This window comes from Papio anubis, chromosome 7 (genome assembly GCF_008728515.1).
Source record: "Papio anubis isolate 15944 chromosome 7, Panubis1.0, whole genome shotgun sequence".
In the NCBI taxonomy this organism is placed as follows: domain Eukaryota; kingdom Metazoa; phylum Chordata; class Mammalia; order Primates; family Cercopithecidae; genus Papio; species Papio anubis.
The window spans coordinates 136,409,075-136,430,474 of record NC_044982.1 but is presented as its reverse complement, the minus strand read 5'-3'; the positions used below and the strand labels follow the sequence as shown (position 1 = coordinate 136,430,474).

Here is a 21,400-nt window from a genome sequence, read left to right as displayed (position 1 = left end):
CCTCCCAAAGTGGTAGGATTACAGGCATGAGCCACTGCACCCGGCCTACATTTTCATATTTAGCTATGATGATAACCAAATTAAAATGTTTTAATAAATGGTTACCTGACTCCTTTCATTCCAGTTATACTTGATTAAGAACATGTATGACAAAAATGTTATCTAACCCTTTATTAAAATTATGTTCTATTAGAATATTAGTTGAAATATTTAGGCCCTTAAATTTTGGGAAATGTTTATTGCAAAGACATTTCTGTTAAAATAGCGTTTTCATAAAATGAATTATGAGCTATAATAAAAATCCAGTTTATAAAATTTATGCTATTATGTGCAGTTTTATGGAGCTGAATAATGTAAAGGATATTTTATTAAAATTTTCAGTGACATAAATTTCATATGGCCTTATTATAATGATCTTTATAACTTTATTTTCCCTGGAAGATTGATACAGTTGTGGAAGAAGGAAAGAAGAAAAGAACCAAAGATGAAATTGTAGACATTGATGATCCAGAAACCAAGCGCTTTCCTTATCCACTTAATGAACTTTTAATTTGGGCTTGCCTTATGAAGAGGCAGGTCATGGCCCGTTTTTTATGGCAACATGGTGAAGAATCAATGGCTAAAGCATTAGTTGCCTGTAAGATCTATCGTTCAATGGCATATGAAGCAAAGCAGAGTGACCTGGTAGATGATACTTCAGAAGAACTGAAACAGTATTCCAAGTAAGTGATATTTTATTATTTGAAAACATTTTTTTTTTTTTTTTTGAGACGGAGTCTCGCTCTGTCACCCAGGCTGGAGTGCAGTGGCCGGATCTCAGCTCACTGCAAGCTCTGCCTCCCGCGTTTACGCCATTCTCCTGCCTCAGCCTCCCGAGTAGCTGGGACTACAGGCACCCGCCACCTCGCCTGGCTAGTTTTTTGTAATTTTTAGTAGAGACGGGGTTTCACCGTGTTCGCCAGGATGGTCTTGATCTCCTGACCTCGTGATCCACCCATCTTGGCCTCCCAAAGTGCTGGGATTACAGGCTTGAGCCACCGCGCCCAGACTATTTGAAAACATTTTAAAAATTCAAAGTAGATATTGTTTGAGTGGCTGTTACAGTGCCACGTACTTAACGGTGATGTATTTATATGTGTAATCTTACTGGTACAATTGACAGAAAATTATTGAAGCGTGTATATTTTTTAATTCAGAAAGAAACTTTCTGCCTCTATGAAAAAGAGGTTATTATATTTACAACCCAAGAATTAAATATTTCAGCAAGAAAGAAGAAATGCAGCTTGGGCAACATAGGCAGACCCCGTCTCTACATGAAATTTAAAAATTAGCTGAGTGTGGTGGCACTTGTCTGTGGTCCCAGCTACTCAGGAGGCTGAGGATCACTTGAGCCTGGGAGGTTGAGACTGCAGTGAGCTGTGATCATGCCACTGCACTCCAGCCTGGGTGACAGGGTAGACCCTATCTCAAAAGAAAGAAGAAATACCAGAAGTCATTTTAATTTTTGCAAATGGTAGCAATTGGATTAGAAAGTTCCATTTGAATTGGTAAGGAAAGGGCGGAAGTGAGGTTGGAGCTGTGTTATAAGAAAATAGACTGAATTCAACTGGGAGGCACTTCAGAAGCTAGAAGTACATACATAGACTAACGACATAGTTCATAAAAATTTACAATTTACTTGGGGGGGCAGTATTGAAATATTAAACTGGAAATGTAGTTTGTAGAAGTTTTCTAATATATACTAAGACCTCCCGCTTCCCAAGTGGGGTCTTTAGAGGACAGTGACCAACTGTTACTGAAAATAACTCTTAACAGGGATCCTATGGTTACTTAGTGGAACTTCAAAATTCAGATGTTTCTCATAATTAGGTTAGTCCCTAGTCACATTGTTCTTCCTCTTTACCAGGTACCAACTGTTTTCTGTGTTTGAAATACTGCATAAACTTTTTTGAACAGAGCATTGTAACATTGTCAGTTTTGATTGACTTCGAGATTATAGTTTGATTTCTAGGACTGGGAGAAAGTGCTCTGGATTCACCTTTTCAGTCTTGTACATAATGCGACATATTTTAATATTTTGTGAATAGATGTAGATGTCTGAAAACAGTTATAGTTTTAATGCCTCATAATTCTGTAAGTGTGTGTGAGAATATTAAAAGGTAGAAAGTATTAATGTATATAAGAATAGTGGCTTAAAATTGCAGTTTGTTAATCTGAGTATATTTTGGCTTTTATCTTTTTATAGTGATTTTGGTCAGTTGGCTGTTGAATTATTAGAACAGTCCTTCAGACAAGATGAAACCATGGCTATGAAATTGCTCACTTATGAACTGAAGAACTGGAGTAATTCAACCTGCCTTAAGTTAGCAGTTTCTTCAAGACTTAGACCTTTTGTAGCCCACACCTGTACACAAATGTTGTTATCTGATATGTGGATGGGAAGGCTGAATATGAGGAAAAATTCCTGGTACAAGGTATACTTTAGAAATAATTTGATATAAAGTGTATGATAAGATAAAAAGAACAGAGGAATTAGTCAAAATGTGTAGTAAAATGCCTTGATGTGTGAGGGTAATGGTGGGGGTTATAGAGGGAGCAAGAAGGATGACTGGCATTTCATCCCAAGTGGTATAATGGGCTTCTTTTTTCCTCCTCTTCTTTACTTTTGAATCCTTTTCAGGTGTGTATAATGATTATGGCCTCTTTTTGAGCTAGAAGGGGAACAAATGGGAAATACTGGAGATTATGGCCCTGAGCAGCCTTGAAAAAAGTTACTACTTTATGAAAGGATTATTCCCAAATTCTGAAATTCAAGACCTATCTACTAATTTAATAATCTGTTACTTTTAAGTTACTTAAAGTATATTGAATGAGTATATCCATATACCCAGTTTATACTTATAGATAAGTATATACATGTGGCCCATTTATATCTTTAAAAATTTGGGTAAAATGACATGTACTTCAGGTTTTGTCATGGTGATACATACTGCTTTTAACTTTGCTTTTTGTTCTCTTACATCTTTTTAAATAAGGTGCAGAAATGTAGGAGTCAGAAATCAGGCAGTTTTAACCATAGGCCACTGAATAACCAACAGAAACCCTGTTACACAATTACAATTTCTTCATGCTTTGGGATTTTGCAAGTAATAAGTAAAATTTTAGAAATAAACCTTTTTGTTTATAGAGGCACAAGCTGAGTAATCATGTTATGACATGGAACACTTGCAAAGAGATTTAGGATAAAATTAAGGACATAGCACCTTTATAAGGTTTGAATTTTGTGTAAAGAAAATGTGTTTTCTGAACAAATTGTAATCTGATTTTATTTAAAGGACAAGTCTCTAATAATTATTAAATCTATCCTATACCCTTATTATCATAATAATCAAATGTTTTGTTACTCTTTAAAACTTGGGCCTCTTTAAATACAACATGTAAGTAAAAAATGAATTTTTTGTTTTTTTCTCTCCACTACTGGGGCAAAATGGCTAATCATCATAAGATATTTAATATCTTTTATTTTTCTTTATTATATTCTTGAAGGTCATTAATTTTAAAATGCAAAATTATGTTTCTAAAAATTTAGGTCATACTAAGCATTTTAGTTCCACCTGCCATATTACTGCTAGAATATAAAACTAAGGCTGAAATGTCCCATATCCCACAATCTCAAGATGCTCATCAGATGACAATGGATGACAGCGAAAACAACTTTCAGAACATAACAGAAGAGATCCCCATGGTAAGCAGGAAAACATTTTAAAGTAAACATAAATTTGTTCTGAATAATTGTACAAAAAAAATTTTTTTTAATTTTAGGAAGTGTTTAAAGAAGTACGGATTTTGGATAGTAATGAAGGAAAGAATGAGATGGAGATACAAATAAAATCAAAAAAGCTTCCAATCACACGAAAGTTTTATGCCTTTTATCATGCACCAATTGTAAAATTCTGGTTTAACACGGTATGTTTTTAAATTACACGAGCATAATGTTTTTAAGAGATAGGCTGTGGGGGACCACTGGTTCAGAATCCATACTAATCTTGATATAACTTAGATCACTGAAAAGGCATTTCACATTTAAAAGAGTGATACATTTGCCTTAGTTTCATTTAAATTGTCATCTAGAGTGATAAACACTAACAAATTTCAGTTCTAATTGGAACCAAAAATATACTTAACAAATATGTGATAACCATTGGTCTTTGTAAGTTGGTAGCAAATACTAATCAACTAGTAAAATTCATGATAAAAGATGGACCAAAAGAGATTCTGATACTTTTTTTTTTGTATTATGAAAGTTTTTTTGTATTATAAAATTTTTTTGTATTATAAAATTTTTTGTATTATAATTTTATAATACATAAAAGTCTGAAATAAACCTGTTGGCAGTGTTAACTGATGATGATGAAAAGTAATCCAGATCATTTATATGGTTTTATTTATCTGTGGCTTATTTCTTTAATCGTATTAAAGTGTATGCTTGATTACCTTCCATATAATTGGCTTTTCTCTTGCTTTATGGAAAAATTGATTTGACAGCAGATAAAGAGCATATGTCCATACAAGGATGGACTCATCTGTTATTTTGGTTGAAATGTAGGTGTTTATGTGTTTTGGTTATTTTGTGTGGAGAATGAGCACTAGGAAATATTAGTTGGCTATCTTGCTGGTGCTGCTTTTCCTAGTGATGGACCAACCTGAAGGAACAGGTGATACAGTAAATGAGATTAGCCCCTACTTTTAACCAGGGACTGAGTAAATGAGTTCTTAACTCCTCTTCATCGGAAAATTCTTAATTAAGATGTTTTTAACTTTGTTGTTTGGAGATTTTTTCATTTTCATCAATAAGAATCTGTTTCTTTGGCGATTACTTTTTCACCCACATGTGACCATTAACATTTCCTTACATCTCTATGTGAAAATGTTCTTGTTCCTTCCTATTCAGAGGCTGAAATTGCAAATATCAGTTATCTGATCTAATCTCCAAATTCTGTCTCCACTAATGAAAATAGGGCAGTTTTCTTACATTTGCATTCATGTGAATGGCTACGTTAAAATAGCCAGTATGGGTGACTACAGGAATTTCTCTTTTCTTTCTTTACTGCAGTTTACTTCCCTAGCCTGTTATAGATAATCAAATCAAGGATATGACTTACTTTAGGACTGATGGAGACAAGATAGAGATGAGAGGATTGTTACCCATAATTTTTCAAGGGTCAATAAGTGTGGGTTTTCCTCTGAAATGAAATAAATACTCACATGTTTTTAAACATAAACTTTATCACCTCTCTATAACCTGTTTTGTAAAGAGTGTCAAAGGTGGGCTGTTTCTGTACCTGGGGCAAAGCCTTTTCACATCTTTCCCACTTTTTGGGGTTCAACTTTAGTGCCTGGGAGCTAAGAAAATACCAATTGTCTATCTGTCTTGTCTTTTCTCTTTTCTTTTCTTTCTCCTTTTTTTTTTTTTTTTTTTTGACAGAGTCTTGCTCTGTTGCCCGGGCTGGAGTACAATGGCATGATCTCAGCTCACTGCAACCTCCACCTCCCAGGTTTAAGCAATTCTTGTGCCTCAGCCTCCCGAGTAGCTAGGATTGCAGGCATGCACCACGATGTCTGGCTAATTTTTTTTTTTCTTCAGTAGAGACGGGGTTTCACCTCTTGGCCAGGCAAGTCTCAAACCCCTAACCTTAGGTGATCCACCTGCCTTGGCTTCCCAAAGTTCTGGGATTATATGCGTGAGCCACCACACCCTGCCTCAGTTGTCTTTCTTAGGAATACTGTTTGGTTGGGGGAGGAAGGAGGCAGGAAATATGTGTTCCTTGATGATTATGGTGGTGAAATTCTGCAGTGATTTGAATATATGATGATACTGTAGGTGTGAGTTAAGCAGAATTGTGTGGCATATGCTGAGAACATAAACCTGATTACAAAATCCTTTCTATGGGATGTTCTAAAGGTTGACTAAGTTGTAGAACAACACGTTTATACTCTGGGGACCATTTATACTCCAGTAAATGCAATGTCTGTGCTGAAAAAGAGATATTTCTAAAACTATTTTAATAAGGGAAACCAGGGGATAATTCTCAAAGGTTCATTTAATGTCTATTTTTGTGTGTGGTTGAAAATGTTCATAATTAAAAGATTTATTTTGTAACCAGTGTTTATATAACCTTTACTTTTTCATTAGTTGGCATATTTAGGATTTCTGATGCTTTATACATTTGTGGTTCTTGTACAAATGGAACAATTACCTTCAGTTCAAGAATGGATTGTTATTGCTTATATTTTTACTTATGCCATTGAGAAAGTCCGTGAGGTATGTCTTTAATTTTTCCTACCAATAATTTACTGTATACATGGAAGATTTTCTGTTTTGTTTTGGGTATATACGTGGGTGGGTGTGTGTGTGTTTATGTGTGTGATGAGATTGTAGAAGTGTAGAACCTGTGTAATTTTACTGTTCCCAAAATAATGGCAAAAGAATGGCAAAAGAATAGAGAATTACTGAGTATGCTGTATACTTTGTTGCCATTACAAATACAATGATTTGTGTCAGAAATGTAGCCTATAAAAATGTAGCCTATATTTTGTTTGTTTTATTTCCTGAACGTTCACATTTGCTCTCTGTCACTCTTCAAAAAGTATTAAATATACTTGGCTAAATGACTTTTATTTTACCTGCCTGATTTAGCCAATTAGGTAGGTAAGTTATAAATAGGTCTTTAGGCCAGGCACAGTGGCTCACACCTGTAATCCCAGCACTTTGGGAGGCTGAAGCAGGCAGATCACTCGAGGTCAGGCGTTCGAGACTGGTCTGGCCAACAGGATGAAACCCCATCTCTACTAAAAATACAAAAATTAGCTGGGCATGGTGGCAGCCACCTGTAATCCCAGCTACTTGGGAGACTGAGGCAGGAGAATCACTTGAACCCGGGAGGCAGAGGTTGCAGTGAACTGAGGTTGCACCACTGCACTCCAGCCTGGGCGAAAGAGTGAGACTCTATCTCAAAATAAAAATAAAATAAATAGGTATTTATTTTGCTTTTATATCGTACTGCCTACTAAAATGTACTATACTGCCATTGAATCATCATTTAGATTTATATCCCTGTGTCTTTCAGTTTTCAGTTTAAATTTTTAATATCCTGATTTTGAAGAAAATCTTTTTCTTAATATTTATACTTTGTTTTTGAAGTAGTAACTACATGAATATTGTTTTTTGATTTTTTGTTTTTTTGTTTTTTTTGAGATGGAGTCTCCCTCTGTCACCCAGGCTGGAGTGCAGTGGCACAATCTCAGCTCACTGCAACCTCCGCCTCCCGGGTTCAAGCGATTCTTCTGCCTCAGCCTCCCTATAGCTGGGATTACAGGTGCGTGCCACCAAGCCTGGCTAATTTTTGTATTTTTAGTAGAGACAGGGTTTCACCATGTTGGTCAGTCTGATCTCGAACTCCTGACCTCATGATCCACCTGCCTTGGCCTCCCAAAGTGCTAGGATTATAGGCGTGAGCCACCGCGCCTGGCCATGAATATTGTTTTATAACATACTTGCATAAGTACCTCTGAATTATTTCATGTCTCTACCTTGCATTTAAAGAATAGAAGAAATTGCAAAAATAATTAGAAGGCATAGTACTTCTCTCTCACTTAGATATCATAAGAATTTCTTTTTTTTTTCTTTTCTTTTCCAAACACCAACTGGAACCAGAAGGAATTTCTTATTAAATAGCTTATTTTGTTTGCATTGGGAGTTATACCTGATGTAAATGACGAGTTGATGGGTGCAGCACACCAACATGGCACAAGTATACATATGTAACAAACCTGCACGTTATGCACATGTACCCTACAACTTAAAGTATAATAATAATAAATAAATTAAAAAAAAAAAAAGAAGAAAAAGAAAAAAAAATAAATAGCTTATTTTGCATTTTAAATTCCTCTGAGTGTTATGGTCCATATGTTTATTAAATCTGTTGTTCTATCAGCATGTTTAAAGAAATTGATTTGTTAAATGATAAAAGCAAATTGCAAAGCATTTTAAAATATATATATTCATAAAATAGTTCTGCAGGTGTTCATGAGACAGTAATAGTAGTGATTGCCTCTAGTGGGAAGAGTAATTAATTGGCTAAGGGAGAAGAGGGAAACAGATACTTTGCAGTATTTATGATACACCATGAATTTTGAAGATGTGAATGTGTTACCATTCCTCTCAAAAGATAATTCTTAAAATTCATATATTCAGGAGAAGAGGCATATGTTTTAAATAAGTTAGATAAATACAGCTACTTAAACCATTGAGTTATTTACTTTCTACAAAGAAGGCAGGTTTGGCAGCTACTACCAGGATATCCAGGTGCTGCTTTAATTTGAAATAAAACAATTTTGCAGAAGTATTTTACAATCCAGGTCTAGCGAAGTGGGTTGCAATCTGCATTTTCAGCTTCTTAGTTGGATGAATCTCTTGAACCTGGGAGACGCAGGTTGCAGTGAGCCGAGATTGTGGCACTGCACTCCACCCTGGGCAACAGAGCAAGACTCTGTCTTAAAATAAATAAGTTAATAAATAAATAAAATGCTATGTGAAACTCTGTAATGTTATAATTGATTGCTCTATGTGTTTTAATAGGAATAAATTGATTAAACTTTTTTTGTTGTTGTTAAACCTTTAGATCTTTATGTCTGAAGCTGGGAAAGTAAACCAGAAGATTAAAGTATGGTTTAGTGATTACTTCAACATCAGTGATACAATTGCCATAATTTCTTTCTTCATTGGATTTGGACTAAGATTTGGAGCAAAATGGAACTTTGCAAATGCATATGATAATCATGTTTTTGTGGCTGGAAGATTAATTTACTGTCTTAACATAATATTTTGGTATGTGCGTTTGCTAGATTTTCTAGCTGTAAATCAACAGGCAGGACCTTATGTAATGATGATTGGAAAAATGGTAAGTTGAGAGATGTTTGATAATACTCATGGGTTTATTGATTTTTTTAAAAAAATCACAAAAATGTTATTAACATAGTTTTATTTGAGCCAGTGAATGTCTTTTATTTTGTGTTTGTTTGCCTCATACTTCAAATCAACCATTCCTTAAGAGTTTCTCATGCTCAATCCCAATCCCCTACACCCATTTTGTGCTTTGCAAGATAATGTTAGCTATACAATCTATGGTTTATGTCTGTAGGTAACTCCTTTTTCCTGTCTTTACTGATCCAGGCCTTTTTTTTTTTTTGAGACGGAGTTTCACTCTGTCGTCGCCCAGGCTGGAGTGCAGTGGCGCTATCTCGGCTCACTGCAACCTCTGCCTCCCAGGTTCAAGCGATTCTCCTGCCTCAGCCACCCGAGGAGCTGGGATTACAGGCATGCGCCACCATGCCCAGCTAATGTTTGTATTTTTAGTAGAGACAGGGTTTCACCATGTTGGTCAGGCTGGTCCCAAACTCCTGACTTCAGATGATCTGCCCGCCTCAGCCTTCCAAAGTGCTGGGATTACAGGCATGAGCCACCGCACCTGGCCTGACTCAGGCTATTTTTTAAAAGTTAAATCCAGGATACGTAATCTTCTCCTAATACAGTATGCCCACTATTTGCTCTTTTCCTTAGTCTTATCTGAGTGGCAGGTTTTATTTTTGAAAATCTAGATGTCAAGTTAAATGTGTAATTTTTTTATACAGTAAATCTAAAATATATTGGGTCTACTCCTTGCCATAATTCCTTTTGGTTTTCAGTGGTGAAAAAGGCAAAATTTGTAATATAGCTATTGCTATTCCTCATTCTGAAATTTCTGTTCATCCTAGGAAATTTCAGGAAATGGCAGACAAATCACTATTCAGAGACATTCACTATTAACAGTTTAATGTACATCCTTCCATCCCTCAAGACATATATGAATGCATGTGTTTGTTTCAAACTTCTCGTAAATAAGTATATACAGTAGTTTTATCAAAATATGCTTTAAAAATACATGTTGTTTCTCAATTATTTTAAAATATTTGTCCCATTGTAAGAAGTATAAAAAGCTATTCGTAGAGTTTCTTATGCTCTCTTAATCTTAGAAAATAAGTCTTCTCTTGGAACCAACCCAAATGTCCATCAGTGATAGACTGGATTAAGAAAATGTGGCACATATACACCATGGAATACTATGCAGCCATAAAAAGGATGAGTTCGTGTTCTTTGTAGGGACATGGATGAAGCTGGAAACCATCATTCTGAGCAAACTATCGCAAGGACAGAAAACCAAACACCACATGTTCTCACTCATAGGTGGGAATTGAACAATGAGAACACTTGGACACAGGGTGGGGAATGGGGAACATCACACACTGGGGCCTGTCGTGGGCTGTGGGGAGCAGGGAGGGACAGCATTAGGAGATATACCTAATGTAAATGACGAGTTAGTGGGTGCAGCACACCAACATGGCACATGTATACTTATGTAACAAACCAGCACGTTGTGCACTTGTACCCTAGAACTTAAAGTATAATAATAAAAAAAACAGTCTTCTAAATTATTTCTTGAGTAACCATACTAAGCTCACAAGATTATCTTTGCATCTTGAAAACAAGACTTTCAGGTTTTCTAAATATAATTTATTTGCAGTTTCACGCTGCACTCTTCCCCTCTAAGAGAATGTGTCTTCCCCCACTTAATTGAGAATTAGTAGTGTACTGTTTTTCACATCAAAGTGTTACTCATTATTCACACATTTTGGCATTCTTATGGTATTTCAAGGAAAAATAGGGCAGTTAAGATTTTTTGGGAAGAATTGGGTTTAGCCTAACGTTTTAGCGTGCAAAAAAGGTGTTGTAGCTCTTACGCTTATTAGGTTATTTAGTGACTTAGTGGTGTCTAGTTACTTTAATGGTAATGTAAATGGAAGAGTTAGGAAGTACAGAAGTCTTTATTTGTGATCTTCTCTAAAACCACCCTCCGCTAGGATGTCTTTCTCCTTGTCAGCTAGTCATTTGTTCCATCATTGTCTGTTTTCCCCTAGTGCCAGCATCCCTGTACATCCCCCTTTGGAAGTTTCATAATGGTTACTGTTCTAGATCTAATGTTCATTATTTCATCATTGTGTATCTATTTTATGTTAAGAGTTAAACTAAACTGAGGCTACAAAGATGAATAAGACATGGTCCAGATCCTCATGGAACTCAACAATTGAGTCTTTAAATATAGACATGTGAACAGATAGGTAGCTATTGAAAAATATGATAAATTGTTATGTGAAGATAGAAGAACTAGTAACCAATTCTGTCATGAAGGCTTTCACAAAGATTATGGCATTTCAAAGGAGTTTAGAAAATATGTAGGATTTACATAGGTATACATGTGCCATGTTAGTTTGCTGCACCCATTAATCATCATTTACATTAGGTATTTATCCTAATGCTATCCCTCTCCCTGCCCCCCACCCCCACCCCATGACAGGCCCCGGTGTGTGGTGTTCCCCGCCCTGTGTCTAAGTGTTCTCGTTGTTCAGTTCCCGCCTATGAGTGAGAACAGGCGGTGTTTGGTTTTCTGTCCTTGCGATAGTTTGCTCAGAATGATGGTTTCCAGATGCATCCATGTCCCTGCAAAGGACATGAACTCATCCTTTTTTGTGGCTGCATAGTATTCCATGGTGTATATGTGCCACATTTTCTTAATCCAGTCTATCATTGATGGACATTTGGGTTGGTTCCAAGTCTTTGTTATTGTGAATAGTGCCGCAATAAACATATATGTGCATGTGTCTTTATAATAGCATGATTTATAATCCTTTGGGTATATACCCAGTAATGGGATTGCTGGGTCAAATGATATTTCTGTACCCTAGAACTTAAAGTATAATCATTTAAAAAAAAAAGAAAATATGTGGGAGTTTTCTTCTGAGCAGGGAGTTTCTAACCAGAGGAAACAGCTTTGAAAAGCTTGAAGACAATAAAAGATTAAAAAGAAGAAACCTCCCTCACACTTTATAGGCTAGTGCAAAAGTAATTGCGGTTTTTGCCATTGAAAGTAATTGCAAAAACTACAGTTACTTTTACATCAACCTAATACATCTTTTAATAGCAGTGGTGTGATCTCGGCTCACTGCAACCTCCACCTCCTGGGTTCAAGCAATTCTTCTGCCTCAGCCTCCCGAGTAGCTGGGACTACAGGCGCACATCACCGTGCCCGGCTAATTTTTGTATTTTTAGTAGAGACAAGGTTTCACCATATTGGCCAGGCTGGTCTTGCACTCCTGACCTTGTGATCCGCCTACCTCGGCCTCCCAAAGTGCTGGAATTAACAGGCGTGAGCCACCGCACCCAGCAAAATTTTACTTTAAGAATTCTCATTTTTATGAGCAAGCTGATACTCACATTTTTAATTAATTAAATTCGTAACAAGCACAAGGAAAGTAGTTGTCATTTAGGCTTTATGTGAAAAGGTGTGTGAAATGCAAAAACGACTATGAATCATCAACCATAGACCTTGAATAATTTTAGTTTACGTCAATACAGATTTAGGTTTCATTTGGAATATTTGTCTTGGCTTTTCCTTTATTTACAAATAAATATTTGTATTCCAAAATATATCAAATAGCATGGATAATGTTTTAATACATTTTTTGCCTTTTAAAATCTTTTATCCTAATATACTTTTTGTTTGTTTTGCAATATTTTATTTGAAAACATGCATTCTCTCAGTAACGCTCTCAAATGCTCAATGAAGGCGTTACTTGTCCATTTTGCATATAAGAACACCCAATTAAGAATTTTGGAGCCTGTTAGGACTCTGCAAGTTGCAAAGACCCAGCTCTTAATTTAAAAAGAAAATTTATTTGTTCATCTAACACAATTCTCAAGATGAAGCATCAAGTCTCATCTCTTCCTTTGAATTGACATTTTAAGACTCTCAGCTATCTGCACAACTTCTTCCTAATCTTAAGCCCCTATACAATTACTTTATTCGGCCTTGACTACTTATTATCCCCTTTACCTTTCTTTTTTTTTTTTCTTTTTTTTGAGACGGTGTCTTGCTCTGTCACCCAGGCTGGAGTGCAGTGGCCGGATCTCAGCTCACTGCAAGCTCCGCCTCCCAGGTTCACACCATTCTCCTGCCTCAGCCTCCCGAGTAGCTGGGACTACAGGTGCCTGCCACCTCGCCCGGCTAGTTTTTTTGTATTTTTTAGTAGAGACCGGGTTTCACCGTGTTAGCCAGGATGGTTTCGATCTCCTGACCTCGTGATCCGCCCGTCTCGGCCTCCCAAAGTGCTGGGATTACAGGCTTGAGCCACCGCGCCCGGCCTCCCCTTTACCTTTCACATCTTACTTTCCATTTCTACTGTCACTGTATAGTCATTTTAAAAATATGTGAAAATGTCATAATAATTTTTTAAGTTGTCATTACAATTATTTTAAGTTTACAGTAGGTTAATGTACAGATTTATTGCAAATGTATTCTCTTTTGCATGAGGCCTTTTTCCTCAGTTAGATGATTATGAATGAATATTCATCAATATTGCTAGAGTGAGAAGGTGCTCCCTTTTTTATATGTATATTCCCTTTTTTTTTTTTTTTTTTTTTTTAAAAGATGGAGTCTCGCTCTGTCACCCAGGCTGGAATGCAGTGTGTGATCTTGGCTCACTGCAACCTCTGCCTCCTGGGTTCAGGTGATTCTCCTGCCTAAGCCTCTTGAGTAGCTGGGATTACAGGCACACGCCACCATGCCCTGCTAAGTTTTATATTTTTAGTAGACACAGAGTTTCACCATGTTGGCCAACCTAGTCTCAAACTCCTGAGCTCAAGTGATCCACCTACCTCGGCCTCCCGAAGTGCTGGGATTACAGGCTTGAGTCACTGTTGCTGGTCGTATATTCACTTTTTTATATTGTCTAGGCTAGACTATAAGTAGTACAGGCTGGAGAACTTATATACCTAAATAAGTAGATGGGAGGTAAAGTTTTATTATAGCATTCTGCTTAATTCTTTGAATCCTTACATAATTGTGTCAGAATGCACATTGTGATTTAACAATGAAAATAATTTTTCAATGAATTACTAGGTTTTAGCTCAATTGGGTCTTTTTTGAATTTTATTGAATTTAAAGAATTACAAACTACATGACTTACGAAAGTATTTGTTTCCCAGACATTGGTATCATTTAGTTTTTCAAGACCCATGCTAATAATTCAGATTGTTTTGTTTGGCTCGTAGGAAGTTTTCATATCCCAGGACAAGGCACCCATGGATTCAGGGTGGATGGGAAGTATTCTTTTTTTGTGTGAAGTGGGCAAAGTACAATTGTCAGAGGCAACGTGGAAAAGAGAGTCTGTGCCTCCATTAAAAGAATAGAGAAGCTTTAGGAAAGGGCAGTTATGGAAATTGATTCCCTGAATCTGTCTGTGTCTCTGTACTTCTTGAAAATCTTCACGTACCACAGAAATAGGCATACTTCAGTTTGAACTGGTGATACAGTTCTTTATGTAGCTAAAGATGCCCATGACTTGCTTAGCTTAATAGATTTTTTTACATGATCTCCTAGTTGTTAAGATTTATGTAGTGATGAAATTTTTCTGAAAGCTATCACTAGAAACAAAAATAATCTCAAAGATTTTTTGTGTTTAATGGATTTTTTTTGGTCTATTAGAACATTAGAATCTTTTAAAAAGATTTGTCATAGTGTTTAAACTTCCTTGTATTTTAACAGTGTTCATTTTTTAACAGGTGGCCAATATGTTCTACATTGTAGTGATTATGGCTCTTGTATTACTTAGTTTTGGTGTTCCCAGAAAGGCAATACTTTATCCTCATGAAGCACCATCTTGGACTCTTGCTAAAGATATAGTTTTTCATCCATACTGGATGATTTTTGGTGAAGTTTATGCATACGAAATTGATGGTAAGAATTGCATGTTTACAGATTTATCTTTTGGTTATTTTATGTTTTAAAGCCAGTATTGAATTATAGTAATATTGTATATTTTCAGAAGTCAAACTATTACCAACCTAAGCCCCCCACAAAGGCATTAGTGAACTCCAAAAGAAACATACAAATTAATTGGAAGAAAAAGTATTTTAGAAATTTTTTGGTGGCTGGTAATAGAAATCTAGTCTAAACCGTCCTACACAATAAGGACATTTATTAACTCACATAACAATTTTGAGCTAGCTCCAGTGGTCTTTAGGGTTGGTTAATTCATAACTAAGGACACTTGTTCTTTTTCATCCCGCTGCCAGCTCTGTAAGTTTCTCTTATGATCATAAGACCGTCATTAGCAACAGGAGGAAAGAGACACCGTTTATCCATGGTTCTCTTTAGAGGAAAATGTCCCTTTCACAGAAATTCCCTTTTGAGCCTGACCTTTCATTTCATTAGCTTGAGTTGGCTTCGGCCTGCCTATCTCTAAAATGGTTACAGACAAGGGGATGGGATTACCATGATTCGCATAGATAATTCAGGGTAGATTCGACATTGAGAAGTCAAGCACAATGTTAATTACAAAAATAATGATCCTGTGTGAATACTGAAAGCTTACAGCATGTTGAGTTTTACAGATGACAGATACTCAAGGTTTTTGTTGCAGTTTGTGAGTACATTCTCTGGATAATCAATGACATAACTCCCACTGATTCAACCCTATTCTTAGAGAGAATATTAAGTTTGTTGTTCAATTTTGTTACTATCCACATTTTGACTCTTACATTGTCTTAGTCAATGAGAGTAGATAACCTGTGAACATAAGTGATGCTGTCAGCTTTCAGTGATATTCTGCTGACTTCCACATTTGAGTTATAGAGTCTTCATTTTATTAATTCTCTCTCACTCTTGTTCTTTCTTCTTCCTTCACTCTTCCCTCCCCCAATATCTGTGTTACTCCCTTCCCACATATTTATGGGTGATTAGGTCAAGGGCTGGCCATGCAAGTGATTGTGGTTAGGTCCAAGGGTGGCCACATAGAAAATTGTGGTCATTATTTGTTCTTGAACAGTAGTTAAACTAATGTTGTTTTACCAGCCTGGTCAAATGTTGTGTTTAATGGCTTCTGTTTGGTGGTGTTTCCAGGTTTTCATTCTGTGCTACTTTTTTTTTTTGAGACAAAGTCTCACCCTGTCTCCCAGACTGGAATACAGTGGTACCGTCTCAGCTCACTGCAACCTCTGTCTTCCAAATTCAAGTGATTCCCATGCCTCAGCCTCTGGAGTAGCTAGGATTACAGCTGCATGCCACCATGCCTGGCTAGTTTTTTGTTTTTCTTTTTTTAAGTAGAGACAAGGTTTCACCATGTTGGCCAGGCTGGTCTTGAACTCCTGACCTCAAGTGATTGGCCTGCTTTAGCCTCCCAAAGTTCTGGGATTATAGACGTGAGCTATCATATCTGGCTGTCTGCTATTTTTCTAATGATGTGGCTCTAATTGTGTAGTTGTTATAAAGCGTTGAGTATAGTTTTTTAGTTTCCTGCATTCTCTTTCTTGGGTATTTGCTTCCACAAACTAATCTGAATAGAATGGAAATAGATTCATAAAATTATTTAAGAGTGAAAGGACCTTACCATTGATTTGCCCGTAAAACCATTTAAAGGAATCATAGGGCCATTATGAATGTCATTGATGCATATACTTTAAAAAATCTACCAAGTACTAAATGCTAAGTGTGCTATAAATATTTAGGTAGAACTTACCACTAATTCATCATTATTTAATTCTAATCCTTGCCCTGCCTAATTTACTTTATTCTTTGTTATGCTGTGGGGGGTATTAAAGCTCTTCCTTTCCTTGTTTGTAATTAGCTATGTTCTGGCTTCAGAAATTTTTCAGGCCGGGCACGGTGGCTCAAGCCTGTAATCCCAGCACTTTGGGAGGCTGAGGCGGGTGGATCACGAGGTCAGGAGATCGAGACTATCCTGGCTAACATGGTGAAACCCCGTCTCTACTAAAAATACAAAAAATTAGCCGGGCACGGTGGCGGGCACCTGTAGTCCCAGCTACTTGGGAGGCTGAGGCGAGAGAATGGTGTGAACCCGGGAGGCGGAGCTTGCAGTGAGCCGAGATCACGCCACTGCACTCCAGCCTGCGAGACACAGCGAGACTCCGTCTCAAAAAAAAAAAAAAAAAAGAAATTTTTCAGATGGGGTAATGAAAAACAAGGAATTCAAATCTAATCACTGTATAATTTAGAGGCACTTTAGCTATTTCTTCAGCCCCATTTTTGTGACATAATAAGATAAACTAAGTACTCTTTATGTTTGTAAATGTACAGGTTTTGCTATGAGTCAACCATACTCTGAAAGTTGAGTCATGCTTATAATCCCAGCACTTTGGGAGGCCAAGGCAGGTGGATCACGAGGTCAGGAGTTCGAGACCAGCCTGGCCAACATGATGAAATCTGGTCTCTACTAAAAATGCAAAATTAGTCGGGCATGGTAGTGCATGCCTGTAGTCCCAGCTACTCAGGAGACTGAGGCAGGAGAATTGCTTGAACCCGGGAGCCGGAGGTTGCAGTGAGCCAAGATTGTGCCACTGCACTCCAGCCTGGGTGACAGAGCAAGACTCTGTCTCAGGAAAAAAGTAAAAAGTTCAGACATTTTTCTTACGGAAATGTTAAAATATGGTTGATCCAGGAATTTTAACCCTCTTTAATGCTCCTCAGGTTAAACCCTGCCTCGAAGGGTAAATGTAACACCTAAATATACTTTCTTTTCTGGAATAGAGTTGTAAAACAGATAGCACCCACATTTCTCACAACATCTTTTTGTGTTTGAACACTCTTAAACTGGGGTTCCTATGACTGCCTGCCTAGAGGCTTTTGCTGGAATCTGTGGAACAGATTTGTACATAATCAAAATTTAATTTAAATAAATAAATAACCAGAAACACTGATGAATAGCAGTTACTGGTGAATTACTATATTTAAGTTGTTTTTGTGTTTTTCTTTCTTTCTTTTTAAAGTGTGTGCAAATGATTCTGTTATCCCTCAAATCTGTGGTCCTGGGACGTGGTTGACTCCATTTCTTCAAGCAGTCTACCTCTTTGTACAGTATATCATTATGGTTAATCTTCTTATTGCATTTTTCAAGTAAGAATTTTGTTCAATTGCTTATTATAATAAGATGATTTAATGTGCAATTCTATATGTTTTGAAGGAAATTTATAGAACTTAAAATCTAAAAATTATATTGGCTTAAACTACTAAAATTATATTTGAAAAATTACAAATAGGAGATGCTTTTCCTAATCAAATGAGTTCTAAATTTTAAGTTTGATTATCTTTCAACATGCAGTTTTCTTTATAAATTTAGTCGTCATTGGGATTTTTCCTCGGTTGCCAACAAATATGCATTCAATATAGAAAATTCATCCATAATTCCACTGTTAATATCTGGGTGTACACCTTTCTATCATTTTTTTTGCAAATATATATAAGCCATTTTTCTTTTCAAAAATAATATTTTTATTTAATTTATTTAGTTTTGAGACAGAGTCTCCCTCTGTCACCCAGGTTGGAGTGGCACAATCTTGACTCACTGCAACCTTCGTTTTCCGGGTTCAAGCGATTCTCGCACCTCAGCCTCTCGAGAAGCTGGGATTACAGGTGTGCACCACCACGCCTGGCTGATTTTTTCTGTATTTTTAGTAGAGATGAGATTTCACCATGTTGGCCAGGCTGGACTTGAACTCCTGGCCTCATGTGATCCATCCACTTCAGCCTCCCCAAGTGCTGGGATTACAGGCGTAAGCCTCAGTGACTAGCCTATTTTTATGTTTTATGTACTGTTTTATAACTAAGCAAAGCATCATGAACGTTATTTCAGATAAACAAATGTTCTTCTCCAGTCTGTTTTTAATGGCTACCTGATACTCCATGATATAGACCATAGTTTTTCAATCCAGTATGTTATATTGGTCAATTAGATTGTTTGTAATTCTTCTCCTAAACATCACATTGTAGTTAAATCTGTGAGCAAAACTTGCTTGTTTAGAATGTTTTTCTAAAAGCAGGGCTGTTCAGTATATGTACTTTTAGGGCTTTTTGCATTTAAGTCTAAATAGGCCTGTTTCCTCAACTCTCTACCCATACTAGTTTTTTTAATGGTTGCCAATTTGATAGTAAATAAAAAAATTTATTTTATTTTATTTTTTGAGACAACCTGTTGCCCAGGCTGGAGTGCAGCGGCACTATCACAGCTCACAGTAGGCTGTTCCATCTGGGCTCAAGCAGTCCCTCCTGTCTCAGCCTCCACAGTAGCTGGGACTACCGGCATACACCATCACGCCTGGCTGACTTTTTTGTTTTTAAATAGACAGAGTCTCACTATGGTGCCCAGGCTCGTCTTCAACTCCAGGCCTCAAGCACTCCTCCTGCCTCTCGGCCTTCCAAAGTGCTAGGATTATAGACGTGAACCACCATGTCCTGCCAGGATTTTGTTTTTTAAAATTTGCACTTATTTGATTACTAATAAGATTGAGTATTTTCTTATGTCTTACCCATTTACATGAAATATTTTAAATTTTTTAAATTATTTTTTTCTGCTGAGTGTTAATCTTTTCCAGTTTCTCGTTTGCTGTTAGTTTTGTTAGAAGTATATTTTTTTGAATCCTTATTTAGTACAGAATTACAATGAAATCATCAGTATTTAAAACTGTAAGAGATGATTAGCAAAGTTTATTTTTTTTTCATTATTTCTCTAGCAATGTGTATTTACAAGTGAAGGCAATTTCCAATATTGTATGGAAGTACCAGCGTTATCATTTTATTATGGCTTATCATGAGAAACCAGTTCTGCCTCCTCCACTTATCATTCTTAGCCATATAGTTTCTCTGTTTTGCTGCATATGTAAGAGAAGAAAGAAAGATAAGACTTCCGATGGACCAAGTAAGTAAACTGTATTAAGGCAAACATTTTCATTTTATTACTTCTTAGTTTTACACTGAAGACTATATATTGATTTTATTCAAAAATGACTTAGTGGGTTAATGTTATGGTAAAGGCTTTTGTTAAATTTGCCTGAAGATAAAGGAATTTTTAAGTGCAATATGATATCTATAGAAATGGATTTAACATTAAACTTCGTTATGAGAATGGCATCTCTGTTTCTGTTAAAATGGTAGTGTAAACCTAACTTCTTTGCTGTTCTACAAACCATTTTTACAGCTCTGTAAACAGTAACAATTTTAGTATATTCTGTGTGTGTGAGACTAATCGTACTGTGTCAAATTATGCTTAAAATGGTATAGGGACTTTCAAATTGGTTCTTAAATTTCTCTGAGTAGATACTTGAGGGAGAGGTATGAGAGAGACAGGGGAAGGATGTTGTATAGGAAAAGGAAATCAGAAGAGGAGGAGGGAAGTACCTGATCGTATTCTGTTGACATCACACTGGTGAAGCAAAAAAGAAAGATACTTGTCTAGTGCTTTAGAAGCATAGAAGTAAAAGTTTAAAAAGTGCAGATGATGGATGTAGTCTTAGAAACCCTGAATAATTCATAAGAATTATGAGCTAAAGTTGATACCTTGACAGCTCTTCATTGATTTTCTTCTTTTCCTCCCATAGAACTTTTTTTAACAGAAGAAGATCAAAAGAAACTTCATGATTTTGAAGAGCAATGTGTTGAGATGTATTTCAATGAAAAAGATGACAAATTTCATTCTGGGAGTGAAGAGAGAATTCGTGTCACTTTCGAAAGGTTCAGAAGCCCTTTAGTTAAAATCAATTATATGTCAAAATGGGATCTATTAGTTATATCTCTTTTAAATGGTCATTGTTAAATTTATTTTGTCAAACAATAAGTTTAGTTATAGTTTTACATTATATATTGGAAAGATAGTTCAGTTCTGTTAATACTTCATATAAGTCAGTTGGTCAGTCTCTTATTTTTTTACCCTAGTTACAGAAGATAGAAGAGTTACTGTTCTTTACTGTTTAGAGGGAGAAAAGTAAAACTATCCTCAGTATTTTACAGGATTTCTTTTACTGTTGTTATTATTATTATTATTTTTTTTTTTTTGAGACAGCGTCTCGCTCTTTTGCCCCGGCTGGAATGCAGTGACACAATCTCGGCTCACTGCAACTTCCGCCTCCCGGGTTCAAGTGATTCTCCTGCCTCAGCTTCCTGAGTAGCTAGGATTACCGGCGTGCACTACAACACCTGGCGAATTTTTATATTTTTGGTAGAGACAGGGTTTCACCATGTTGGCCATGCTGGTCTCGAACTCCTGACCTTGTGATCTGACCGCCTCAGCCTCCCAAAGTGCTGGGATTACAGACGCAAGCCACTGCGCCTGGCCAGCATTTCTTTTTTTCTGTTGACTTTGCTACATTCTGGAAGCATATGGTGTTTGGTATAGTTACAGTAACAGTAATGGTAGTTCTGTGTATATGTAGCTGTATATACATTATTTTGTGTTACTTTGA

At 36.5% G+C, this 21,400-nt stretch overlaps 1 protein-coding gene across 5 annotated transcripts in view; it reads left to right on the top strand.

The window, feature by feature from the left end:
• LOC116268503 (transient receptor potential cation channel subfamily M member 7-like) overlaps positions 1-21,400 on the top strand; it is a 111,018-nt gene that overhangs the window by 67,689 nt on the left and 21,929 nt on the right. For all 5 annotated transcript variants that reach the window (XR_004185161.1, XM_031668695.1, XM_031668694.1 and 2 more), the window contains 10 exons: positions 442-722; positions 2,246-2,474; positions 3,590-3,745; positions 3,823-3,966; positions 6,194-6,322; positions 8,682-8,960; positions 14,714-14,888; positions 17,936-18,062; positions 19,676-19,860; positions 20,540-20,672. Coding sequence is in view for 4 of the 5 variants with exons in the window: in XM_031668695.1 (XP_031524555.1) it covers positions 442-722; positions 2,246-2,474; positions 3,590-3,745; positions 3,823-3,966; positions 6,194-6,322; positions 8,682-8,960; positions 14,714-14,888; positions 17,936-18,062; positions 19,676-19,860; positions 20,540-20,672 (1,838 nt within the window). In the remaining variant the exon portion in view is untranslated. The remainder of the gene's footprint in view (positions 1-441; positions 723-2,245; positions 2,475-3,589; positions 3,746-3,822; positions 3,967-6,193; positions 6,323-8,681; positions 8,961-14,713; positions 14,889-17,935; positions 18,063-19,675; positions 19,861-20,539; positions 20,673-21,400) is intronic.